Here is a 27,992-nt window from a genome sequence, read left to right as displayed (position 1 = left end):
TATGTATGTGTTATTTTATATATATATATATATATATATATATATATATATATATATATATATATATATAAATATAATAGTATTAATAAATATGATATATAATAATAGTTGTGTGGGTCAGACATTTAAGTGTGGCATATATCATTGTTAGAGCCTTTCAATCATTAATTTGACACTCCTGTGTGTTCCTGCATTCAAGATCTAGTTCTTTTCATTGCTTACCGTTGGACAACGTGACAGTAGGCCACTTTCAGCTATTATGCAATCTTAGTAAAGCCCAAAAATCAAGGTTCAACTATTCTCTGCTATCACTTGGTATGCGGCTTAGTTTCTAAAAGGAGGTGCAACTCGCTAAAGGTAAGTGTGAAATCAATATAACATTGTTTGTATATTTCTGTTCATGTATACATTGTTTCAGGTCACAAATATGATAGATGTTTGCCTTGTCGTGAAAGAAAAAAAAGAATATTTAAATTAAATTTAATAAAAATAATTATATTCTGACTGCAAGTGCTTATTGCTAATATGTAATTAATTATCATAGCAACTGTTCTTTACCTTAAAAACATATTATGCTTTAAAACCATAAATGTTTTAAAGACCGTAACATTTTAACATGCATTTCTTTTAAATCAATATTTGCATATTTTATGTTTACCAGTAGCCACAGATGTTTATTCAGTGAATAAGATTCAGAATTATCAAGTTGCTTCCTGTACATTTTGAACCAATATTCTTATAGTTTTTTACCCATATAATCTTTTTGTCGTTTTGCTTTTCTACATGTACAAATAACTGAACTTGCCTGAAGGACTTATTAATTATTAAGTATATTAATCTATTAAGAGTATGCCATTAATGAAGTCTCATTTAAAGGCTTATTGATTAAGTTAAACCTAAAGTGGACTTTGCATTTAATCTGTTTTCCTTCCGCTTCTTATGTCTTTTTTTGTAGGAAAGTCTGAGCATCAGCAAACATGGGAGACTGGGGATTTCTCTCAGCGTTATTAGACAAAGTGCAATCTCACTCCACCGTCATCGGCAAAATATGGATGAGCGTCCTTTTCATCTTCAGAATCCTGGTGTTGGGAGCGGCGGCGGAGAGCGTTTGGGGTGATGAACAATCTAGTTTGGTTTGCAACACGCTGCAACCCGGTTGCGAGAACGTCTGCTACGACTGGCAGTTCCCCATCTCACACATCCGCTTCTGGGTCTTGCAGATTATATTCGTGTCCACTCCAACTTTGGTGTACCTCGGCCATGCGGTGCAGGTCATTCACCAAGAGAACAAACTCAGGGAGAAGATAAAAAGGTTTGGCGAGGGCCACATGTTGAAGTCGCCCAAATACACAGATGACACTGGCCACGTCAAAATTAAAGGAAACCTTCTCGGCAGCTATCTGACCCAGTTGTTTTTTAAAATCATCCTCGAGATTGCATTCATTGTTGGACAGTACTATTTATACGGCTTTATTATGATAGCCAAGTTTACATGTTCCCAATCTCCTTGTCCTTACACTGTAGAATGTTTCATGTCCCGTCCCACAGAGAAGACCATCTTCATCATCTTTATGCTAGTGGTAGCCTGTGTGTCTCTGCTACTGAATGTCATAGAGGTGTTTTACCTGCTGTGCACCAGGGTGGGATGCCGGACCAACAAGAAACGGACACATAATATCACTTCTGCTAGAAACCCCGCCAGTTTGCCATCTTCCTTGGAGATGACCTCGGAAGATGCTCTGAAGCAAAACAAAATGAACAAGCAGTATGAGAGCGGTCAGAGTCTTGGTGGAAGCCTGGATGGGGCCAAAGAAGAAAAACAACTGATGGAAGATCATTAGATTTGGACTTTTGTATCTCAGAAATAAACAAATCTGCCAAGTTTTAAGAGAAACATCTATATAGTTTTTTTTTTTCAAAGCCCTTATCTAATTGTCCAGTATTTTACACACTTGAGAAAGAAAGTATTATGATACTCTTTGAACGGATTGTGTTATTTAATTATTTTATGATCATTTTTTGCATAATGCATGTTTGGCTTGGATAGCTTTGATATACTATGGTAAAAATGCTTATTGTTATATGATTGTATATATTGTGTGTAAATATACCAAAGAGTCACTAGGTGACTTGAGCACTGGTGTCCACATGTCTTGTTTGCCTGTTGTCATTTCCATTAGCCACTGCCACATTTGTCCATTACAAACAGACAAATTTATAGTTATAAGTGTATTCTAAATGTGAACAGATGTCAGTGATGTTCAGAGAGCAGAATGACAATATCCTTGTTTGAAATAAAAACTTTTAAAACAACAGAAGTTTCTTTCTTCACAAGATATACAATCCAGTTTAAAAACACATGGCATTTCATGAAATGGAAATGAATTAATTTAAAAAAAAAATCACATATAAAATTGTATGTAAATAATCATAAAATACATTTTTGAAATATTTTAATCACAAATCAGGCTGTAAGTGCTTAATTTTTTAACTATCTGATTAATTATATTAATTATATTAATTGTTCTCTACCCTAAAACATAACATGTTTTAAATTTCATAAAGACATAGTAATTATAATAATTATATAGTAATATTTTAGAGAATGATTTTTATGTATCTATTTTAAATCAATATTTGCACATTTTATATTTACCAGTCACAAAAGATGTTTATTAAAGGAATAGGATTCAGAATTATCAAGTTGTTTCCTGTGATCCAGTAAAAACTTCTGTGCATTTTGTATCAATATTTTTTATTTATCTATTTTTAGTTTTGACAATTATTAATGCATGTTATAGAGTTTTATGACATTGAAAGTAATTTGATTAATTTACTACATTTATTTTTTTTATTAATGTTTACCTCTTTGCTTTACACGGCGAGTTGAATTAAAAGACTTGCATTATCTTTATGTTGATGCATGTTGTTCTCTCATATCTCAAATATGGCCACGCTGCTGATTTTTATCACCGTTCTTCTTACTGACTACAGCATAGAATAATACAGCTCAGATGATGAAAACCCTAAAGCACTAAAACTCAAGGATTCATTATGTTATAAAAACAACTCCGATTGTGCATGCCAGGAAAATATTTATTCTGTTCTTTTGTCTCATGGTGAAACATTAAATACAAAGTGCTTTTACTTCCCAGTATTCATTGTGTTTAGAAATCCCTGCAATGTTTTGAGTCACACTGATGGCAAATCAATATATTATGCCAAGCTTGTGTGAATTGCATGTATATTTATGTATTAATATGCATGAGTATGTGAGAATAAAAAAGGTACAGACATCTTGTCTCACACGTATGTACTTATCCTAGATTCTAACATGATTAATAATTAACTTTGGGCTCAATTTTATCTTTAATCAGACATCAAGAGGAAGGTGACAGCCCCAAAAAATTGCGAAATCAAGTGCACTGAAGTTCAATCTTTACACCTGACACATGGCATTTAATCATTGAACAACACAGTCAATCAGCTCCAGACTGAGACGCAAGTTGTCACAGGTAAAAATATACATTTTTCCTATTTTACATTTTTGTTTGGCTTTATTTACTAATTTATATGTGATATTATGTATTGTTAAGTTTCCTTTAGGATTCTAAACATGTAACAAAACTGACTATAATTTAATAATATTATATTTTACTGATATACAGACAGATTTTGGTGATTGCTGAATGTTAACCATTCACTGTTTCGAACCGAATGCTAGATTGTAATGGTCAGTCATTCCCATTGTTAAAACATTGTTGAGTATCTTGAAGGCTGATGAAACATTTGCTTGCTAATTATCGGCACATTCCCTTTTGTCATTAAAACACAAATGTAATTACTTTAATGCCTAGAATTGTTTTTAAAAATCCCTTTAAGATTAAATAAAGACAGCAATAAATATTTTTTTTTGGTTTTGTCAATGAAGTGCAACTGTATTGATGTTCAAATAAAATTCATATTTTTAACTCGTATTTTGTTTTAATCAGATTTTAACACTGCACCTTGGACGCCCTTATCTTCTGAACATCAGATTGTTGTCACAGTCCACAAAGGTACAGTGGTTAAGTTTCTTTTTTTTTTTTTGGTATCCATAATTATTTACTTATTCTCTAATAATCTTACCCTTCTGCCTGAAGCTCACACGTAGCCCATGTGCAGATAAAAAATGTCATGATGACATTATTCATCCAAGAAAGCACCGATTTGTAGTAACACATATGTCAGGCGATGTGTATTTTTTCAACATTATCAATGAATAATGACAATTTTACCTATGGAAAAAAAAGAAAACCATGCAGTGTTGACCTTTGATTTTTGGGTGGGAATTCTTGAAGCACAAACATAAAATAACAATAATTAAAAAAAAAAAAAAATGCATTGTGAAAACACATTATGTGGAGTACACTTTGAATTTTGAAAGAAACTTTTAATAATATAAAATATATATACAGTATATTATATATATATATATATATATATATATATATATATATATATATATATATATATATATATATATATATATATATATATATATATATATATCTTATTCCTGATGAGCCTACTGCATTTTGAATTATGGGTGGCACTTCCGGTTTTGTGACTGAAGACTGAAACGAATCGTTTCAAATCATGAGGTTGCCCTACAAATAAAGCTTATCAGTTAGACTAATATATATATATATATATATATATATATATATATATATATATATATATCCCTGACAGCAACATAGTGTCGGGCCAGATCTGGCCCACATCTGGTCCGCATGTTATCCACATGTACCATATGTGGGCTGGATCTGGACCACATTCTGTTGCTGTCTGGGATATATATATTAATAGAGGGATATTTAACTCTGTCCGTTTTTTTCTGTGGAAAGAATCTCGAATCTTGGGGATTTTCGTGGCTTGTTCAAAGTACCTTGATGCTTTCACATTTTTAAATGTCCTTTAAATTTTCGATGGTTGAAGGGTGCAGAATAATGTCATCTCATTGTACCCAGTTTTAGACGTATTATTGCGTTCATAGAGAGAACATTTCATTGATTGTTTACAGCTTAACGAAGTTACAATAAAAGAGTAAGTTCTTTGGTTACACCCATAATTCACGCAAAACGTCATGGGGCGTAAGAATAAGGTGAATAAAAAATAAATAATTTTTTTTCTTTCATTTCTAAGCACAATAGTTTTTCACAACAATAAATATTGTATTAAGTCTGGAGTATTAGAAAATTATTATAAAACAGATAGTTCCGGCCCTTGATTCTGATTGGCTGAGCCGCGTTTGAACGAAGCCATTGTTTTTTTTTTTTTTTTATTGAACAAATTTCACATATATTCAACATATATAAATGTTGTGTCACAAATAATGCTTTGAAGACCATTGTAAGATTCCCAAAAACATACAGATGACCGCATTACATTCCCTTGCATACAGAAATATGTATCCACCTCATTCCTACGCCCCATGCCGCTTTGCGCGAATTATTGGTGTAACTCTATTTACAGTCTATGGTGTAGCTTCAGTTAAGCTGTAAACAATCAGTGAAACGCTCTCTCTATGAACGCAATAATACTGGGTAAGATGACATTATTCTACTCACCCTTCAACCAACGAACATTAAAATGACATTTAAAAAGCATCAACAGCGTACTTTCAAAAGGCCACGAAAAAGCGCGATTCTTTCCACAGCAATAAGGACGGGTTAAACTATGTGATATTTGTATTATGTAATGTACGTTGCCTTAATAAAAAGTGTTCCTAAACTTCAGCATTGTGTGATACTATTTCAAAGTGATTTCCATCATTTTTACAGATAATAAATTGTATTTACCTGTAAAAACAAACCTAGAAATAGACGTGAGGCTTTGAGGAGAAAAGCGAGAGATGAATTATTCCAGTGAATTATTAATAGGATATATATTGTAAATTATATCGGGAGAACAGACCACAAATGTGCAGTATATGTTGTTCTTTTAATACTATTACAACAAAAGCAAAGGGACAAATTAAATTAATTACGAGGATAGAAAGTTCTTATATGATGTCACGTTAAAATACTAAGCGTTGTTCTCATGATGTCTGAAAATAAAACTTCATTTGTAGAGCAACCATGATTTGAAACGATTCATTTCAAACTTTTTAAAGGGAAGTTCCCCAAACCGGAAGTTCCACCAATATTTCAAAACGCAGTAGGCTGGTCAGGAATAAGGTAGATAGTGATGTGATTACGTTGCTGCGTCTGTCTTAGCAACCTCTCTTAACAACTTAAACAAGGTTTGTTCTCAGTTGACTTTGTTCACTGAAGCTTACTGCATTATGTTGAAGAGTATTGTGAGAGATAGTGACTGACTGAGTGTATTACCTGCATTCAGATTTAGCATTTTCCTTCAGGTCAGTCCTATGTTCATAATAAAAAATCTGTTTGAATGAGTGACTCTCTCATAAAGACAATCTTTGCCGCCATCTAACGGCGTAATAAATGCAACTTCTGTTGCTGTTCACGGTCAGGGACTATTTTTTGCAGCGGAAGGAAGGCTTTTAATGATTTTACTTCATGAAAGTTGCATTGATGCATATTTTGTGGCTTTAATATTTGTATTGTGTGGTAACTGTTTTATAAAAGCAATAAGTCCCGTGAAGCCATGGTTTACAGTGAACAGAAGAGATTTTTAGGCACTCCGCTCCATGTCGTGCCTAACAACAGCCCTTAGCTGTTATGAATTCACTGTAAACCATGGCTTCTTGGGGCTTTACTCTGTTCCTCCCACAAAGTTAAAGTATGATATTGTAGTCTTGATATATAGTCCATAAATTAGATGTTTTTGGTATTTTTTTCTCCTTTTGGAACATGTAAAGGTTCTTCAAAAATGTCTACTTATATGTGTTCACTGAAAAATAATAGCATACGGATTTCGAATCAAATCAAAAACTAACCACTCAAAAATGCTGTCTTTCTCCCCTAGATTTCCAGGCAGAGAAAATACAAGAGGCACAAGCATGGGAGAGTGGGGCTTTCTCTCCAAGCTGCTGGACAAAGTGCAGTCTCACTCCACGGTTGTTGGGAAGGTGTGGCTCACTGTCCTCTTTGTCTTCAGGATCATGGTCCTCGGGGCCGGGGCCGAAAAGGTGTGGAGCGATGAACAATCAAAAATGATCTGCAACACTAAGCAGCCGGGTTGTACGAACGTGTGCTACGATCACACCTTTCCAATCTCCCACATTCGCTTCTGGGTCCTTCAGATCATCTTTGTATCCACACCAACACTGCTATACTTCGGCCACGTTCTGCACGTCCTCCACAAAGAAAAGAAACTGATAAAGCTGTTTGAAAGCCATACTGAAAAGCACGGCATCAAACAACCCAAATACACTGACGATCATGGCAAAGTTATAATCAAGGGCCAATTGTTAGGTAGTTACCTAGCCAGCCTGTTTGTCAAGATCTTGCTGGAGGCTGCGTTTATTGTAGGCCAGTACTATATTTACGGTTTCATAATGATCCCTAAGATAGAATGCTCCCAATCTCCCTGCCCTCATACGGTTGAGTGTTACATGTCTCGTCCCACAGAGAAAACCATCTTTATTATCTTCATGCTGGTGGTGGCGTGTATCTCTCTGCTTTTGAACGTGATTGAGATGTTCTACCTGATATGCCGCAGGTCAAAGAGACATCGTGGCACACAGATGACCGCATTCCCGCAAGGTTTAAACGGATCCAAGGTGTACATTACAGGGACTTCAAAGTCTAGCTCAACTTAAGGGTGAAAAGATTGTTCATAGCTTGTACATAGATAAATGAGGCTGAATCTTGGTATTTAAATTAATGTCATTTTGTGATCAATTTGTTTTGCGCAGTTTTTGTTTTGCTGTGAAATGAGCATATGTATTTTGATCAATGTTTGCACCAAAATGAATGTTGGTGCATGGTGTCATAGGACAGGTAATTTTATATGGACTACATTTAACTTCTAACCTTTGTTAAGGTAATGACGTGTCATATAACCACTATCACTTATCTTATAATATTTTTGTGATGCTCTACTTGCATCTGACAATGGAATTGTCATAAAATGTCATTACACTTAGATAATAGTTCAGTATGTAACAGACTGCAGGTTAATATTCAGTGTTGGGAAAGTTACTTTTAAAAGTAATGCATTACAATATTGTGTTACTCCATAAAAAAAGTAACTAATTCCGTTACTTTTTATAAAAAGTAATACATTACATTACTTTTGTGTTACTTTTTCTCACATTTGCTGAGCTTTTTTTTTTGTTGTTTTTTTTGGCAAATGAAAAGGCCCTTTCACACCAAAAGTAAAATGAATTAGCTTCAGGCTGTGTGGCAAGGCAAATGTATATTGGGAAAAGTTAGTTTCATTAATTCAGAAAAGAATTAAAGGAGCATTCAAACATATCAACTGTAGCATCATTTACTCACCCTCATGTTGTTCTAAACCTCCATGACTCCAAAAATAACAAAAAAGCAGCATAAAGATATCAAAAGTGAAATGAATAAGCTTCAGGCTGATCACAAATGTAATTTTCATCTAAAGTCATTTTTGCTTATGGTTGAATTAGATCATTGAAGGTCAGCAGCAAAGACATTGGTTAATAAAGTGAGATTAAATGCATAAAGTATATTTGTTTAATTTATTTAATTATTACAGGTTTGTGCAATATTTGATTGCATTTCACTGTTTTTATTCATTTTTAAAGGAATACTTACTTTTTGTGCAAGTGATATGAGTAAATGCTCACATTTAGTTTAGAACTGCAATAATTATCATGTTTACACACAACTTCTCTGCTCTTACTCCCGATTTCTCTCAACATGGGGACAGGAGAGCTGTCAGTTATGGGAAAACAAAGTAACTTGCGTTACTCATTTGACAAAGATATTTTGTTGTAAATTTAAATGTAATGCATTACTTTACTAGATGCTTGAAAAAGTTATCTGATTATGTAACTCAAGTTACTTAATGGGTAATGCGTCACCCCCAACACTGTTTAAATTTTCCTAAATACTTTCTTATCTCCCTATTTGGTTAAAGCAAACCACGTGGAACTATGCTGCCTTCACGCGCTTTTTCTAGATAAAAAAAATGCACTTGAACGCTATCAGACGTCACCGTCGACTGTCACTGCTGCGGTCACGTCCACTGAGAGGCAAAAGACTTAGCGGCAGCATTGGTTTTCAGCGTGAATGTCGCGCAAAAACATCCAAAACGGGAAAGAGCTTTGTGATTGACTGTACAAATAGCTTTGACATAAAACCTGAGGCATATATTTAAAAAAATAAAAATAAAATAAAAAATCAGAAAGCAACAGAAAAAAGCAAATGGATCACTGCAATTCACAGAAACATCTGAACTCCAGGCAGAGTAACATGCATTTGCAGTTATCATTTTGTGTCAAAATGTTGGATTTTGAGGTAAAATCATACCGTATATATTGTATTGTTATATATTATGTTGACAACTATCAATTAAATATTTTCGATCTTATATTCAGCATAATTGTGTGTTTTTAAATAAACAATGACAAAAACTATACTATAAAACTATAGCCTACATGTTTTAGGGCTGGACAATATGACGATATAACATTGAAATAAGTGATTACGCGGATTTAAACCTACCTATATTGTAGTTATATAAATTTTCACATGCAGATTTGCTTTATGTATTTCCTCGCCGTCGAATCAGGCACGTATAAATGTCATGAAACACGACTCCTGGCTGCATGTCGATATCCATGGATTAGTTTTATTTGACAAGTTGTAAGGAACACATTCAATTCCAACCTTTAGTGTAATTCGTTAGTTTTACTCGCGTTTTCGCAGTTTCTGTACTAAATCCAGTCACGCAGCAGGTTCTTTTGCCACTCAGTCCGCTGAGGGAGCGCGTTTTCGGCGGGAAAGTGGCGTCGACGAATACCCTCTATAGCACGTGAATGTGCATATAGCATGCCTACCGGTAAAATGTGGAAATAATGTGTTAAAACCTTTGTAAATAATGTAACAAGCCTGTGTTTTTTCTTGTTAAATTAAAGTTCTGCTCAAGTAATTAGCCTATGTGTGGCAAGGCACATGTATATTGGGAAATATTAGAGTTTCATTAATTCAGAAAAGAATTAAAGGAGCATCCAAATATAATCATCTATAGCATCATTTACTCACCCTCATGTTGTTCCAAACCTCCATGACTCCAAGAATAACAAAAAAGCACCATAAAGATATCATAGAAGTAGTCTGTTGGAATCTAACTGCCATTTGAATATGCGCATATTTTAAGTTTTTAACTCACAAATATTCAAATATGGCCGTGCCTGGCGCGTCAAACTTCGTTGTTTCTCGTGTGTCTTGTTACTTTAACATCTTCTTTAGTGGTCTATGGAAGAAAGAGAACCAGTGTTGAGACGACCTTTTTGGGTGAACTATTCCTTGATGGGAATCTTAATAGGAATACTTGCGGCACATAAAAATAAATACATAAAATGCACTGTAACTAAAAATACATTACGTTTTTTTTTTTTTTTTTTACTTTTAAATTTAATTCATTTGAATGAAATATAAGTGTTATAATAAAAATAAAATTGAAAAACCCGGAAATATTTTTTTTTTATTAATTATTAAGCACAATAATTGTTTTTCACGGCTATATAATATTGTATTGTTCTGTCTGAAATGTTATTCCATGCATTGAAAATGCCTTGGTGTCTTAAGTTTCCTGATTTTCCAATGCATTGATGATTTGTGGTCTTCATACGCCTCCCTGTGATGGAAAGACATCACAGCAATGCGAGTCACATTTTTCCTGGTTAACATTAGACAATACCCAACTCCCAATATTTCGAAATAACCATTCATCTTGCACCTTATAAACAACACACTATTTTTTATGTTAATTTTTATTTGCACACATAACATGCTCACAATAATTGTGTTCATAATAATCGCTGAAAAGTTTGTAGGCTACTGCTAAAATAATAATAATCACTAAACTATGTACTTAAATTAGCTACCAAGCCAATTATTTTTTTACAATAAAAAAACTAATATAAAACAGATGCAATGGCATATATAAGAGATGTAAACACTATTTTTACATGTCAACCTTATTTCACCTGGGGAAAGAAAACACATGAACTGTTTAAAAAGTATATGGGACAGAAGACATATATAATAATTATCTCTCACAGCACATGTGGATTTTTTCCCACTTAGAATATGTTCTCCTGCTTATGTAATCTATGAATAGAATAGGAAATGGTGGAGGGCTCGAGACTTGGGTCTAAGGGAAATATGATGTAATTTCAGACTGTTTCATTTAGCAAAATGTCTCAGTGGGGGTTAATTTCTGAATCTCAGCCACTGCAGTTGTCTTCTTGTGCTGGCTCCTACGACCCATCAGATAGAACATTTCTCCTAGATTTAAAGCCAAAGACACACATGCCACAACGAGCATGAAGATAATGAAGATGCTCTTTTCAGTTGGGCGGGATGTAAAACAATGCAGGCCAATTTTAGGGCAAGGGTCTACATTACATTCTAGCTGTGTGGGCATCCAAAGGCCAATTAAATAGTACTGGCCTACAATAAACCCTATTTCAAACAATAGAGTCACAAATATACTCAACATATAGCAACCAAGCAGGCTGCCTTTGTAATAAACCTTCCCGTTGTCATCAGTGTATTTGGGTTGTTTGATGCCATGTTTCTCTGCCTGGTTTTGTAAATGCTGTCTCAGTTTGTTTTCTTTGTGGATGACGTGCAGAACGTAGCCGAGGTAGACCAGATTTGGCGTGGCCACAAAGATGATCTGGAGCACCCAGAATCTCATATGGGAAATGGGGAAGACATGATCGTAGCATGCATTCAGGCAACCAGGAGTGTTGATGTTGCAGACCATACTGGACTGTTCATCTCCCCAGACTTTATCCAGTCCAGCCCCAAGAACCATTATTCTGAAGATCAGCAGAACCGTCAGCCAAACTTTCCCAATATTGGTGGAGTGAGACTGCACTTTGTCTAAAAGTTTGGAGAGGAATCCCCAGTCCCCCATACTGACCTGCAAATGAGAAGATTTCTGAGAGAAAGTACAATGGGACAATGGGCGAATATATATATATATATATATATATATATATATATATATATATATATATATATATATATATATATATATATATATATATACACACCAGTTCTTTCTGGTTCTCAAATCTGATTGGCTGAGAGCCATGCAATATTCTAGTGATAACAACACTCCCACATTTTCACCCTTTGTATCACTCTGCTTGAAGCGACTGTCATGGCTGCCGAGCAAATCCGCTGTATTTTTTTACAAATACTACACTTGTTGTACCACAAACTGTAGTTTTAAGAGTTTTTAGTCGAGAATGTAGTTGTTTAGACCTGAAAAATATGACTCGTATTTAATCATAGCGCCTATTTTACAACTTGTTTAGGCATTTTCGGAGATGCGAGCTCCAGGCCGTCAGCAGCCGTTCAGTGCTCGTGTACCCGCTGAGAACAGCTTCATCTCAGCCAGTGCTTCAGGGATTTGCCGCTGGCTCTTAAAGTGGTTAAACATGAGATATAATTTGTTTTGGGTACATAAAAATATATGTATACTGTATATTTACAGTCAAACCAAAAATTATTCAGACCCAGGTGAGAAAAAAAGTACACTTGTGTAATATACTTAAAGTTCCCTATTTTCGTGCACTAATTTTGTACTTAATATACTAAAAGTTCTTCTTTAGTACTTCTTAAGATCATCTTAGGAACATCTAAGTGAACTCAACTGTGCTATTTTGAGACAGCATAAAATATGAACTAAAATATATTTAGTTACCACTGGTACCTGGTATCTAAATAATTTTTTTAAATACAGAGATAGTATATTAAAAGCACATTTTAGTTCATATTTCATGGTGTCTCAAAATAGCACAGTTGAGTTCACTTAGATGTTCTTAAGATTATCTTAAGAAGTACTAAAGAAGAATTTTTAGTACATCAAGTACAAAATTAGTGCACGAAAATAGAGCACTTTAAGTATATTACACAAGTGTACTTTTTTTCTCACCTGGGTCTGAATAATTTTTGGTTTGACTGTAAATATACAGTATACATATATTTTTATGTACCCAAAACAAATTATATCTCATGTTTAACCACTTTAAGAGCCAGCGGCAAATCCCTGAAGCACTGGCTGAGATAAAGCTGTTCTCAGCGGGTACACGAGCACTGAACGGCTGCTGACGGGCGACACCTGGGCGACACTAGATATAATATTTTATATTTTTTTACTAGTGGTGCAGGACACTGTAGTTCATTTATGTAAGTGAGGATAGCAAAATAAAGTAAACTGTGACATATTATACCCAAAAATTCTTCATACAGTGGACTACCAGCAAAACTGATAAAATGGAACTAAAAATTATTCAGACACTTTGACCTGACCATGTTTTGCTTAAGTGTTATCTGACATAATTAAGATCATTTTTTTCTGACACAGTTTAACTCTGAGATCTTGTCATATTTTATTACCATTTTTAAACTACAGTGAATAAACTGTAATAATGAATGAAATGTTCAAGGTGTCCGAATAAATTTTGGTTTGACCGTGTATGACAACTCTGATCAAATAATACTTTACTTTTTGTTCTATTATTTTTTAACTAAAAGCTCCATCACTTTTAATTGTGTATGTAATCAGTTCGCCTCAAGTTTATAACTGTCATTTAAAATAATTACAATATTTAATTTCATTAAAGTTAAAATGTAAAACTGAGGAAAGAATACAAGCAAATATATGGGTTTAGCTATAATAAAGAATGGTACAACACCAACATAATTAAAATATGTGGCCTATCAGCAATAAGAAAAACAGGTTGTTTTAAATAAAAACAAACATTCCGATCATCAATAAATGGTAGAGTGCCAAGTAGAATGTAATTCCATATTCAAGGTTAACCTACCTTATTTTTGTGATGGCAGGTCCTGTGAAACTTGTTCTTTAATTGTGTTCAGGCGAAATGATGATATCAGAGGTTTCAAGATCTGATCTTCAACACGTTTTGTAATTTTTATAAGTGTAGCTTTCATTTAGTGTCCACCCACAAAAAAAAAAACTTCAGGTCAATGAGCACGTACACACACATGCAAAATCACACACACTCAGATTTTCATCACACCAATCTTTACATTGTCCAGCTTTGCCTCCAGATGTTGCAATACATGAAACCAAAAAAAAAAAAAAAAGTCACCTCCCACATGATCATGAGAAATGTGATGAAACTGTCGTTTCCATAGACAGTGCTTTTCGAAATCACAAAAACACATTAACACAATGTTCAAAGGAAAAGTCTGACAGTTTGCATTTCATAAATCTAATATCTTATGTAATCCAAAGCACTGAAGATGCAGACCAAAGGCCATGATCATTACAATATGTTATGCTGTTTTTGTCTTTGTACAGTTATGGGTTTATACAATACAGTGTTTTGATAATATTCAGATAACAGTTCTGTACTGTGGTACAAATGATTTATTTGCATATAAAAGCCTAAATTAATAAACTGAAACTAATATGTATGTTAGCATGCATCTTTGAACTTTGTCCAGCTCTCATGCACAGTTTGACCACAGCTATTTCCTATATTCTCCACAGAAACCATAATTATGGGAGAAAATGGGAAAACATTACTTTTACTTGCGGTTCTATGAAGTGGTGTATTCGGTACAGCGCGGACAGAATATGGTTGTTCTCACTCAATGATAAAACATACATACACCACACGAAAGGGCAAATTTTATCCTCGTCATCCATTTAAAGGTCACTCAGATCACCTTTTAAATCGTAATTGAAAGACAAAAAAATGTCACGCAAACTTAAAAGAAGACAAATATGTCCAGTTGCGTGGATGTGGTTATACGTGACTATGTTCATCGTGAGTAGGCTACAGAGATTTTACTTGGAGAAAGGAGAAGTGATGTTTTTGTTGTTGTCAGTGCTTGACTGCTAAAGTTTAGAATGTTGAGGAAGCTATACATTGAAACTGTAGCTTGTCAATCTAACCCTAACGCTTGACGCCTACTTTAAGCTAAAAAGCTTACTACATTGAAACTGCTTAACCGAGGGGCAATCTGATGAATAGTCTGCTACAAAAACGATCTGGAGTTACTCGACTCGAATCTTTTTAGAATCTGTTCATTTATAAGAACCGTCCAAACGAAATGTTTGAGATGAGAGAGTGGATGAACTGATTCATTTGAATGAATCAAACCTACCAGGCAGAGCAGTTTCGGACGAACAAATTCAATAGAATGAATCGGACCTTCCTGGGCGAGCCATTTCGGACAAACCGATTCATTAGAATCAATCGGAATTTACAGCACCATAGCAGCTGCATCCCAGTTCAGAGAATGCTTTCTCCGATTACATCAGAGTGGCACGATGACGACTGTCACAGTTTCCAGTGATCAAATGTCTCAGTATTTTGAAACAGACATTTTTAGAAAGCACAACTTCTACTTCTGTTTTCTTTTTTCCCCAGACTAGATCTTATGGTTTCTTTAAACTCTCTTCACCACATACTTTCCCCAAAATCAATGTTAATATTTCCTTCCAATGTAGCCTGTTTAAAATGATTAGTTCTTATATATTTAATATTTGGTTTTCATTCCACAGTTTAATGAACTGACATCACATTATGGGGATGTTGTAGTTTGCATGTGTTCTCAAAATGTTGAGTTTGCCGTAATTTGCTGATCCTGTACTTATGTCATTTCCCGTCTTCTCTACGCCTTAATTTTCAAAAATAGTGGCAATAAGAGAGAACATTAGGGTTCATTCATCAATTTGAGCTTTCTTATGAGTAAATCTGTCACTGCAAGATGACCTATCAGGGCCTGAGACACTATTTCTTTTGATCACTCAAGGGCTGGTGCAGTTTTTCAGGTCTCGAGTGTGAAAAACATGTCAGTTCAAACATTCGCTGGCTCTCAGTTGCCCCCTTTTTTGGATCTCCGTCACGCAGGCATCTGACATGAGATCAGTGTCAGTGTTTTTTAAGCAGAAATTACTCAGAGACTCAAGACAGGCTAAAAGTTCATTGTCAGGATGACTGACCGCACATCTCTCTCCCACAATTACACATAATTAAACAAAAATTCAAATCCTTGAGAAATGCAACTCCTTTTTTACTGGGAGATTACACAAGGCTTTACTTGAAATTAATTTTGTTAAGAGGTTAATAAGAGGTTGTCAGGGTCAATCTGTGTTTTATACAGAGTTTAGTCTTTTAAAAATGTAATTAAAATCCCTAAATTTACAAAAAATAATGGCTACTTTAGGAATTCTTCCAAAGCGCGCGCTTGTAAGTGTTCGTTAAGTGATTGCGTCAGTACGCCTACACTGCCTATAGGTCTCATGTCTGAAAATAATAAATGTTCACCAAAATGATTTTTATATGATCATTATATCTAATTTATATTTGTTTAATTCACTTTAATTTAAATTTAAAAACAAAAATAAATTGTAAAGCTATAGCCTAATTAATTTTTTAATTGTGGTCGGCATTGATGTATATGTATATAAATATGTATATATACAGTCCAAAAGTTTGGAACCACTAAGATTTTTAATGTTTTTAAAAGAAGTTTCATCTGCTCACCAAGGCTACATTTATTTAATTAAAAATACAGTAAAAACAGTAATATTGTGAAATATTATTACAATTTGAAAGAACTGTTTTCTATTTGAATATATTTCAAAGTAATTTATTCTTGTGATGTCAAAGCTGAATTTTCACCATCATTACTCCAGTCTTCAGTGTCACATGATCCTTCAGAAATCATTCTAATATGCTGATTTGCTGCTCAAGAAACATTTAATGTGTACAATTGTACAAAATATTTGTGTACAATATTTTTTTTCAGGATTATTTGATGAATAGAAAGTTCAAAAGAACAGTGTTTATCTGAAATCTAATCTTTTGTAACATTATAAATGTCTTTACTGTCACTTTTGATTGATTTAATGCATCCTTGCTTAATAAAAGTATTCATTTCTTTAATTTCTTTTCAAAAAAATAAAAATAAAAATTCTTACTGACCCCAAACTTTTGAACGGTAGTGTATAATGCTACAGAAGCTTTGTATTTCAGATAAATGCTGTTCTTTTGAACTTTCTATTCATCAAGGAATCCTGAAAAAAAAAGTACACAACTGTTTTCAACATTGAAAATAATCATAAATGTTTATTGAGCAGCAAATCAGCATATTAGAATGATTTCTGAAGGATCATGTGACACTGAAGACTGGAGCAATGATGCTGAAAATTCAGCTTTGCCATCACAGGAATAAATTACTTTGTGAAATATATTCAAATAGAAAACAGTTATTTTAAATTGTAATAATATTTCACAATATTACTGTTTTTACTGTATTTTTAATTAAATAAATGTAGCCTTGGTGAGTAGACAAAACTTCTTTTAAAAACATTAAAAATCTTAGTGGTTCCAAAGTTTTGGACTGGACTGTATATATATATATATATATATATATATATATATATATATATACACACATTTATAAAATATAAAAATTAAAACTAAAAAATATAAAATAAGGGAAGGTTATATGGCTATTGTTTTGTTCCACAAAGCACTTTTAAATCTTGGGTTGATTTGTATTCAACCTAAACTTTTTTTCATTTTGTTATATAAAAGTCATTTTTAAACATTTTACTATGAATTCAAATATCTAAACTTTAAATCAGTCATCAAAAAATATTATTCATTGAAAACTACAATGATCTAAACAAAGATTGAAATAATCATGTTTAAATTTGGTGTGAAATCTCAGTTGTGACGCCATTTCCACCACAACTAACCATTTTGGCAGCAACTGTCTCAAAAGTCAGTGTACTTATTTACAAGGCAGACAAAAGCTTGAGATGTGAGTTTTCATCAAGTTTTATCAATTTATGCAAAAACTTTAAAATATTATGTTACACTTTATTTTAAGGTGTCTATTTTACAGTGTAATACATTTAAGTACTGAGTAATAATAATTAACAACATGTAACTGCTTTCTAAAAAAAAAAAAAAAATGCTAGGTTGTTTCAACCCAAGTTTGGGTCAAATTAGTTGGTTGAGTTTGTCCATATTTGACCCAAACACGGGTTGAAACAACTCAGCATTTTTTAGAGTGTAGGGTTAGGGTTAGGATGGGCTAGGGATAGGGTTAATGCTACCAATCCCCAATCTGAATTCTAACTTGTGCTGCAGCCTGAATCACAATCACACCATGTTCGTTCATTTGGCCAGAGGAGAACTGGTCCCCTGACTGACCTTGATTTCTCCTTTTTTTCTCAGTTCTGTCACCTGATGGAGATTGGGTTACTTAATTCCACTGTTGCCTCTGGCTTGCTTAGTTAGGGACACTTAAAATTCAACAATTGTCCCACTGAAGCTAAGCAGGGTTGAGCCTGGTTAGAACCTGGATGGAAGACCTCCTGGGAAAACCAGGAAAACTCTCCACCTGCAGCTGGTGTGTTGTGAGCGCACTGGCACCGCTGTACTGTGGCTGCTGCACACAGGTGTTGGATGAGGAGAGAGCCCCCCTGATACGTAAAGCGTTTTGGGTGCACATAGAAAATGCACTATATAAATATACCATTCATTCAACAATATTATTGATTTGACAGCACTGACATTACTGGATTAGACATCACTGTTTTCTGCAGAGCTGCTTAGATTAAATTAACTAATTTAATAACTGATAATCAACGGAAATACATCGACACTGAACTGACTTCAGCTGAACAATGACACTGTTTTCTTGTAGAGCTGCTGAAATTAACATTTTCCTGTTATCACTGTAAAGCTGCTTTTCACGTAGCAGAAACTTGTATCAGGAACAGTCGCTCTGGATCAATCAGTGGTTAAGACAAGATCACAACAGAGATTGTCATTACTTTTGGGGCTCAAACCCAGGAACCTTCCCAGCCCTGATGTTTATCCACTACACCACACCAGCATCACACAGACAATGCTTCCACCTAGTGAAATAAACAAGGTTGATGAATCAGCCAAATTTCACCAATGTGTGAAAGTATGCTGCAACTGGACTCATGATGTGACTAATTTCCAGTGCTTTTAACAAGAACAGAAATAGGGAAGTGAAAATGTCTGGTTTAAACTGGTTTTCTTTATCATTCAGTTGGGCGGAGCGTTCAGTATTCCTTAAGATATAGGTAAATCACGTCACGGGTATAAGATGACGGACTGAAACACTCAAATCCCATCTGAAAGTCTGTGACCTCACTGAAAGCAACCAAAATTTCATGTTTTAACGATACAATTGTTTTGTTGTAGAATCGTCAACAAGCTGAATAAGGAAATAAGTTTATTTAAATACAGACTTGTGAGTGATTTTTTAAAATCACTAATAGTAATTGTTTCTTTACAGGAAATTACCATTTGGACATCCATTCGGGTAAGAATATTTTAAAAATTGTTGGAGTATGATTTTAACAGTAACTGTACATATTCAATATATGACTTTAATATCAAATATATACAAATAATTAAGAAGATAGTTATTGTTAACTTAATCGGACCCACTTTTTATTAGATGTCTTTAACTACTATGTACTAACATTTAAATGAATCATTTATTGCACTTATTAAATACACACGTTTCTAAATTGTACTGTGTTATTATAATTACCTGTATGTAATTACATCTATAGATCTAAAATATATTTTACAGACTTCTAATATTTTTTTAATGTGTAATCCCAATCTTATCTGTATCAAATCTTACAGAAAGCATTCTAGAAACATTACTAGAAAATAAAATGTTTCAGATTATTTGGTTAATGAACCAAAATAGGTCCAATTTTATATGCCTGCTACTCTGAGCTTACAAGGCACAACGTTTTTTAGAATTTGGTGAGTATGAAATGTATAAAACAGACACTGAGCAAGCGCTTTAAATAAACTATAAAAAAATTTTGGGAAGTGAGAACATTACAGCAAAATAGTCAGTGTGTGGTAGTCCACGAAAATAGCTCAGTCGCTGTTGTTTTGTAACATTCAGAGTGACTATAAGGTGCCAACTTCCATGAACTTTTTGATTAAAATACTTTTTGATTATGAAGTGTATACTTACAATACTTAAAAAAATAAAGGATTAGTTCACCTAAAAAATGAAGATCTGAGAGCTTTCTGTCCCTCCATTGACAACTACGCAACATGAGTACATAAAAAGATCGTAAAGCTAATCCATATGAATCGAGCGGTTTAGTCCAAATTTTCTGAAGAGACTCAATCGCTTTATATGATGAACAGATTGAATTGAGGCTTTTATTCACATATTAGCATTCATCAACTCACACATCAGTTGTGGTAAACCAACAGAAGTTCGAGCATGTTCACTTGACTCTCGTGTGTTTCCACAAGAACCAATGAGGTTCATTCTTGTGTGTTACACAGCAAGTTTGAGCTTCCAAAAGAGGTTTGTTCTTGGGTCAAGCAGGTTTGGATGTTTGCTGATCAATGTAAAAGCTTAAATTCAATCTGTTCATTATATACTGTAAAGCGATCGAGTCTCTTCAGAAAATTTGGACTAAACCATTCATATGGATTAGTTTTACAATCTCATTATGAACTTTTTGAAGCGTCAAAGTCTCAGTTGCGTAGCTGTCTATGGAGGGACGGAAAGCTCTCAGATTTCATCAAAAATATCTTAATTTGTGTTCTGAAGATGAATGAAAGTCTTACAGGTTTGGAACGACATGAGGGAGAATTTTCATTTTTGGGTGAACTAACTCTTTAAGTATACTTTAATCAAAACATATTTACGTGAATTTACTCTAACCCTCAAATCCTACTTGTTTTCCTATAGAAACAAAATTGTTGATAATTTAGTGTAAATGTCCTATTTATCCTCCAGGGAAGCAACTGACCAATTATGGGCGACTGGGGATTTCTCTCAGCTTTACTGGACAAAGTACAGTCCCACTCCACTGTCATCGGCAAGATATGGATGAGCGTCCTTTTCATCTTCAGGATCCTGGTGTTGGGAGCAGGAGCTGAGAGCGTGTGGGGTGATGAGCGATCCAACTTAGTATGCAACACCAACACGCCTGGTTGCGAAAACGTGTGCTATGACTGGAAGTTCCCCATCTCGCATATTCGCTTCTGGGTCATGCAGATCATCTTCATTTCCACTCCGACTTTGGTGTATCTGGGCCATGTGGTACATGTCATCCACCAAGAGAACAAATTGAGAGAGGAGCAGAAAAGGAACCCGATGTCGAAGTCGCCAAAATACACAAACGAAAACGGGAAGATTGTGATCAAAGGAAGCATGCTGGGTAGCTACTTGACCCAACTGTTTATAAAGATCATTTTCGAGGTGGCTTTCATCGTCGGACAGTATTATCTGTTTGGATTCATCATGCCGCACAAGTTCCACTGTAAAACACTGCCGTGTACGACAGAGACCGAGTGTTTTATATCTAGACCCACAGAGAAAACCATCTTCATTATCTTCATGCTGGTGGTGGCTTGTGTGTCTCTGGCCTTAAATGTTCTAGAAATATTCTATTTGCTTTGTAAGAGAATAAGCAGGGGTAGTAAGAAATATAAGACTGCAATGTATGCTGGTGAATCCCGTTATCCTTCATCTTTTCCGGTAGAACTTGAACCTGTTAATGGAATGAGACACAATGAGTTAAACATGGCCTTGCAGAACAAATGGGATCAAAGAAAAGGCAGTCTTGATGAAGCCAAACCTGAGTCATAAGTCATTGTGTCATACTCAGGCTGGTAACACTTCTAGAAAAATACATAACTAATATAATCAACTTTATTCAGAAATAGTAATATAATCGATTATGGTAAAACTTGAAAAATATTGTTAATTGTATTAACTGAACACTAGATGGCACTGTTATCTTCTTGAGCTGCACTCACTAACCCCCTTACTTCTGTCACTACAAGGCCAGTGATTTTTTTTTTGTCTGTTTCTTTCGTTTTTATAGACTTTTTATTTCAACTTGAAAGATGTTTAACCAAGTTTTTATAAACCAAGAATAAATGTGTAAATGAAAATGACTGCGTATCAATTATTTTCTTACAGAGACAAGGATCAGCTATTGAGCTATTAAATTATTAAAAACATAAGCTATATAGTTATCACTATATTATATGAAAAAAAAAAAATAAATAAATAATAATAATATATATATATATATATATATATATATATATATAGTTGTTCATAATCACTGTATAACACTGCTTTACAGATCATTTATGCACAATGAAAACGTTCTTTTTATACTATATGACTATTTCATAAAGTTTTCGTTGAGTTGAAGCAGCTCATCAGGCGAGTGTATGAGGAGGACCCAAAAAAACGACGTAGCCAGTCATGTGACTGCCAAACTTTGTGCGTCTGCTTGCTTTCCACTTTCTTCCCTCCGAGTCTCTTATAAGCAGGGAAAGTTTGACAAGTGTGCCTCAGTTTCTCCATAGTCGCTTACTTGGATTTGGTGACTGATCTTCAGAGGTGACGGAGTAAGTCCCTACAGGGCTCTCCTCTCTTTACTTCTCTCCAGGTAAGTTTTTACAGAAAGTCTTACAACTTTTCCAAACTTTTTTTTTTTTTTTCTTCCATAGCGGCACTAATATTCAGAACTGAACAACCCAGTGGAAAGTTACTTTTAATGTTTTTAGTCATATTACATATTATTTTGAACAACTTTTCAGTGAGTTTAGAAGTTTAGGAAAGGATATGAATCATGATATGATTCATATAATATATTGTTATCATGTGGTTCAATAATATAGCCTATAATATTTACGTTTGGTATTTATTCACGTCTGTTGTGGATGACACGTTCGGTAGAAACAAGAGTTTTAACAGACATTTCAGTAATAAAAACAAAAATGGAATGACAGAAACTTCAAAAACTTTGTGACTGGAATTACGTTTTGAAGAAAAAATGAAAGCAGGAATCAAATACATGAATTTAATTGGGACTAATTATAACTATTTTTCTTATAGAACAATTTTTATTCTTTTCTGCCTTTGTTTTTAAAACTCTAATACGACTTTCTGGTGAAAAACGATCCGTTTCGCCTGCGTTGTCAACGCGCTGTAGGCGGCGCTGTTAAGTTCCTTATTACAATGTTTTAAGCGGCTTTATTGTAGCAAAACTTTAACCTGTAATTCAAGTATTCCTACATAATTTTGTGGAATCAATGTAATGACAATTTTATTTCACTTTATATGTTTAAATAAGCAGTTCTTATACTATATACTTTAGTATAACTATCCAAGATTACAGAGAGACGAGCCTGTTTTCTGCCCATTTGATGTCTAAACAACAAAAATACTCGATGTCTCCCCCCTTAATGTCTCTTATGGACTTTAACAAGGTAACTGTCATAATATACATTCCACATACCCCATTTAAACTTTATTATCGCCACGAGACCCACAAATTGTCTAGGATATTGAAGAGATGCTCTTCATCATGCCTGCACCACATGAATCAGGCAATTCTTTAGAACTTCTTAAACAGTTCCTTATGATATTTGATTTTCCATGCTGCACATGGGAATTAATCAAAGACTTGCTTCCCAATTAAATTCAGATTTCAATTGAATGTTTTTGACTGTATTTAAACATTTCTGATGTAACTGAAGGGACCAAAGTCTTGCTAAATAAACAAGTGTCTTTAAATTCCCCAGTCAAGCAATATCCTAACCGGCTTAGTCATGTTTTCTTCATGTTTAAGATGTTTTAGTCAGTAGATGATGACTCACTTTCTGTAAAAACTGTCATGGTAGCATTAACTCGAGAACTTTTGTTTCATAAAGCAAAAGACAGCAAGTGCTGGCAGTTATCTTTACAACCCTAAACCTAACCCCTATGTGTGCGAGCCACATGTTTGTTATCTGAGCTATCTGTGACCAGGTGTAGTTTATATTATGATAATCTTGAGGTCAGTTTTCATGATTATTTTCATAATAACATCCTCAGCAGGTGCTGAAACTAACACTTTCATCGTGCTTTATGTGCAGAAAAAAACACTACAGTGGCCTCAAAAAAAAAAAAAGTGAGGACACTTAAGCCACTCTTTAAAATGTACGAATGTCTTTGCATTACATAACTACTAAAACCAAGTGACTTATATATATATATATATATATATATATATATATATATATATATATATATTTATTTATTATTTATATATATATAAAATAACAGTTATGTATGAACTTGAGGAGAACTGACTTCATACATTCACTAAAAGTAATGGACTGTTTGGTTTAAAATAATAATGTTATTTATTCAGAGATGTCACTTTGATATTTTGCATCTAATACAAAGACATTCAGACTTATTCAAGTGTCACCCAAGTGTCCAAAACTGTCTAAATACGTTTTATTACATCTGAGCTTTCTATTTTCAGCTAGAACTCCCTCAAGATGGGTGACTGGAGTGCATTGGGAAGACTTCTTGACAAGGTGCAGGCCTACTCCACGGCCGGAGGAAAGATCTGGCTCTCTGTGCTCTTCATCTTCCGGATCCTAGTTCTGGGAACAGCAGTGGAGTCGGCCTGGGGTGACGAGCAGTCAGCTTTCAAGTGCAATACCCAGCAGCCCGGTTGCGAGAATGTCTGCTATGACAAATCGTTCCCCATCTCGCACGTGCGCTTCTGGGTGCTTCAGATCATCTTCGTGTCCACACCTACGCTCCTGTACCTGGCGCACGTGTTCTACCTGATGCGCAAGGAGGTCAAGCTCAACCGCAAAGAGGAGGAGCTGAAGGCCGTGCAGAATGACGGCGGTGACGTCGAGGTCCATCTGAAGAAGATCGAGCACAAGAAGTTCAAGCACGGCCTGGAGGAGCACGGCAAGGTGAAGATGAAGGGCGCCCTGCTGCGCACCTACATTGTCAGCATCATTTTCAAGTCCGTCTTTGAGGTGGCCTTCCTGGTCATCCAGTGGTACATCTATGGCTTCACCCTGTCCGCCGTGTACACGTGCGAACGTTCGCCCTGCCCCCATCGGGTGGACTGTTTCCTCTCTCGGCCAACGGAGAAGACCATCTTTATTATTTTCATGCTGGTGGTTTCGCTCGTCTCACTCTTGCTCAACATCATAGAGCTCTTCTACGTGCTCTTCAAACGGATCAAGGACCGTGTGAAAGGCCAACAAAACCAGTACCCCACCGGCACCTTGAGCCCTACACCGACCAAACTGTCCACGACCAAATACGCTTACTACAACGGCTGCTCCTCGCCGACCGCCCCGCTCTCGCCCATGTCGCCTCCGGGCTACAAACTAGCCACCGGCGAGCGGACCAACTCTTGTCGCAATTACAACAAGCAGGCCAACGAGCAGAACTGGGCCAACTACAGCACAGAACAGAACCGTTTAGGCCAGAACGGCAGCACCATCTCCAATTCGCACGCTCAGGCCTTCGACTTCCCCGACGACACGCACGATCCCAAGAAACTGACGCCAGGCCATGAGCTGCAGCCGTTGGCGTTGATAGACGCCCGGCCGTGCAGCCGCGCCAGCAGCCGCATGAGCAGTCGAGCGAGGCCCGACGACCTGGACGTCTAGCCGCGCGACTCGGTGCCGCGTCACAACGCTAAAGGACTGACACAGGCAGTGAGACGCGCTGAACTCCTGTACTGAGGGGGCGGGGCAAGTTCCTCTCTCTAGACTCTAGTCAATACAGAGACATAAAATTACTCACACTGCTGGAGGTACTATTCATTAATAATGATGTTGAAACTAGCAGAGCTAACATGCCCTAACAACCGAACAGCTAGGGGACTCAAAGGGGCACAAGCGGGGCCAAACCTGGCGCGTCTCTCGATTCTGCCCACCAGAATATGCCTTGGTGATGTGATTGATTTTGTTTGCTTGTTCGCATTGGGTTTATTAAAATGCCACACAACAATTCCACTTTAACATGTTGCACTCCTACAGTGTGTGTAGATTTGTGTTCTAACCCCCCCTATGGTTACGTCACTTGTTTGCATGACATCAAATCAGTCATGAATTAATATTTATTTATTCATAAAGATTAACAGGATATCCACCACTAGATGAAGATTGACTACTACTCAAGGTCATGTCTACATAATTAATACCATCCAAGTGCATATTTATTGACAATAATCCAAATTTCAGCAATATATTCGTCGACAAATATGGATTTTTATTAATCACAGTGGACTGTCATTTTCCTGATAAACTTTGAATTTATGTGGTGTCGGTTTTTGTTATTTGATATTTGTTGTTTTTTTTTGGGTGGTGGTATGAATAAGAAATGTGTGGACTGAGCTGCTGTACCAACTGTTACACGGCTTGATTTTCTTTTCTGCATTTTGATTTTTACTGAAATTTGTCCTAAATAGTGTGTGAGAGAAAGGCTTTACTTTTGTTCTCGTTAAAAAAAAATGGCATTTTATTTTCCTTTGTTTCTTTTTGGAGGGCAGAAGGAATGAATTAGTTTTGAATTAGAATGAGTAGAATTAATGTCTTACCTTTGGAGTGAATGACCTTTCTAACTCAATGTAATCATTGCTGCTTGAGAGATAGAGTTTTAGTACTGTAAATCAAGCTATTTCACAAATGTGAGTTTTTTTTAGAAGACTGCTTTTTAGAGCTGGACTAATATTTAGTCAGTTATATTAAGAGATATATGCCAGCGTAGCTCCACAACTACCAAACACTAGTAGATGAAATTTCATTATGGACATTCTTTTTTTTTTTTTTTTAATTTTTCAAATTGTGCATCATAGTATTGGTACTCATTTGCAGAGGCTCATGGATTTTTCAGCTACAATGGTGTTTGCACTGAGATTTTGGCTAGGGTGTTATTTGATGCAAAAATGACGAGAAGTTCTCTGTTATGCACGTAACTAATTTATTTTACAACACACTACAAGGCGTAAAATCACTACACTTTAACAGTGCTCTCACAGAATCCTTGGGTTTGGGCCGTTGAGTGGCTAAGGCAAGATTTTGCATCTGGTAAATAACGCATATTGGGTTTTAAATCAGAACAACACTGATGTAATGCCATTCCATGGGAATCCGCTGTTGTATGGTATGCATGGCAGTGGAAAAACCGAGCAATCAAACAAAAACGGACATTAATCAAATCTGTGAAAAAGCAATTTAACCAATAAAGATTTTTTCTTTGTCATTTTGTATTTGTGTGTCTCAGTCAAACTCTTTTATATGACCACACTAATGCTTTCCAATATACACTTACTCATTTCAGTATTTTTGTTTACACCCAACGAGAGGCTCACGATAAAAAAAAAAAAGACAAAATGCACTGCAATTTGTCTGGTGCCAGTATCTAAAGGAGTCTGGTGCAGGCTTTTTATCCAAGAGAATTAGCCCTACACAAACCACCGTGTTTAAACAGGCAATAGAGACAAACGCAGTGTAACGGCCAAGATCTGTCTACGCCAAGACTGACTCGCAAACCAAAAGACTGATAAGTTTTTACATGTATGTTTTAAAATGCCCCAGAAACTTTCAAAATTTCATCATATAAAAAGATTCAGAGCCTTTTCTCTTATCCAAGTTTCCTATTTAACCTTTCCACAAAGCTAAATAAAACCATATGCCTGGGCCGAGTCTGTGGACCACATGTGGCTAGAGCAGAAGAACGTAAAAAAAAAGCAGGAGACTTTGATCTAATGCTAATTAATGCAGATCTTTTTAGACCAGATTTATCACACAATGCTATTGCATATACCAGAGGCCGAACTGATACATTCTGAAGTTATTCATCGGAACAAGATAAAAGAAAGGAATCAGCTGGTGCAAAAATGAATAAATAAATAAATAAAAGAGGTCTTGAAGCCCAGCGTCTTCTGTATATACACATATGTTATCTTCAAAAGTT

The 27,992-nt window shown here is 35.2% G+C and overlaps 5 protein-coding genes across 5 annotated transcripts; 4 read left to right on the top strand and 1 right to left on the bottom strand.

Annotated features, from left to right (window-relative positions):
• The first annotated feature begins 225 nt into the window (after positions 1–225).
• On the top strand, positions 226–2,305 carry gja13.1 (gap junction protein alpha 13.1). Its single transcript, XM_067384293.1, has 2 exons — positions 226–357; positions 956–2,305. The coding sequence occupies exon 2, from the start codon at positions 978–980 to the stop codon at positions 1,839–1,841; it is 864 nt and encodes a 287-aa protein (XP_067240394.1). The 5' UTR covers positions 226–357; positions 956–977; the 3' UTR covers positions 1,842–2,305.
• A 1,145-nt stretch (positions 2,306–3,450) lies between these two features.
• Positions 3,451–10,603, top strand: gja12.1 (gap junction protein, alpha 12.1). Its single transcript, XM_067384291.1, has 3 exons — positions 3,451–3,515; positions 3,993–4,058; positions 6,976–10,603. Exon 3 carries the CDS (start codon positions 7,010–7,012, stop codon positions 7,769–7,771), a length of 762 nt encoding a protein of 253 aa, XP_067240392.1. The 5' UTR covers positions 3,451–3,515; positions 3,993–4,058; positions 6,976–7,009; the 3' UTR covers positions 7,772–10,603.
• A 221-nt stretch (positions 10,604–10,824) lies between these two features.
• On the bottom strand, positions 10,825–14,180 carry gja12.2 (gap junction protein alpha 12.2). The gene is made up of 2 exons (XM_067384292.1): positions 14,000–14,180; positions 10,825–12,084 (listed from the first exon to the last, which is right to left on the bottom strand). The coding sequence occupies exon 2, from the start codon at positions 12,076–12,078 to the stop codon at positions 11,344–11,346; it is 735 nt and encodes a 244-aa protein (XP_067240393.1). The 5' UTR covers positions 12,079–12,084; positions 14,000–14,180; the 3' UTR covers positions 10,825–11,343.
• A 5,113-nt stretch (positions 14,181–19,293) lies between these two features.
• Positions 19,294–22,159, top strand: gja13.2 (gap junction protein alpha 13.2). The gene is made up of 2 exons (XM_067384290.1): positions 19,294–19,523; positions 20,985–22,159. Exon 2 carries the CDS (start codon positions 21,003–21,005, stop codon positions 21,837–21,839), a length of 837 nt encoding a protein of 278 aa, XP_067240391.1. The 5' UTR covers positions 19,294–19,523; positions 20,985–21,002; the 3' UTR covers positions 21,840–22,159.
• Positions 22,160–22,434: 275 nt separating this feature from the next.
• Positions 22,435–27,254, top strand: gja1b (gap junction protein alpha 1b). The gene is made up of 2 exons (XM_067384289.1): positions 22,435–22,656; positions 24,523–27,254. Exon 2 carries the CDS (start codon positions 24,539–24,541, stop codon positions 25,679–25,681), a length of 1,143 nt encoding a protein of 380 aa, XP_067240390.1. The 5' UTR covers positions 22,435–22,656; positions 24,523–24,538; the 3' UTR covers positions 25,682–27,254.
• The last annotated feature ends 738 nt before the right edge of the window (positions 27,255–27,992 follow it).

Source organism: Chanodichthys erythropterus, chromosome 4, assembly GCF_024489055.1.
Source record: "Chanodichthys erythropterus isolate Z2021 chromosome 4, ASM2448905v1, whole genome shotgun sequence".
Classification (NCBI taxonomy): Eukaryota; Metazoa; Chordata; class Actinopteri; order Cypriniformes; family Xenocyprididae; genus Chanodichthys; species Chanodichthys erythropterus.
Note: the sequence above shows the minus strand (reverse complement) of the source record. Positions and strands in the feature narration are given on the sequence as shown.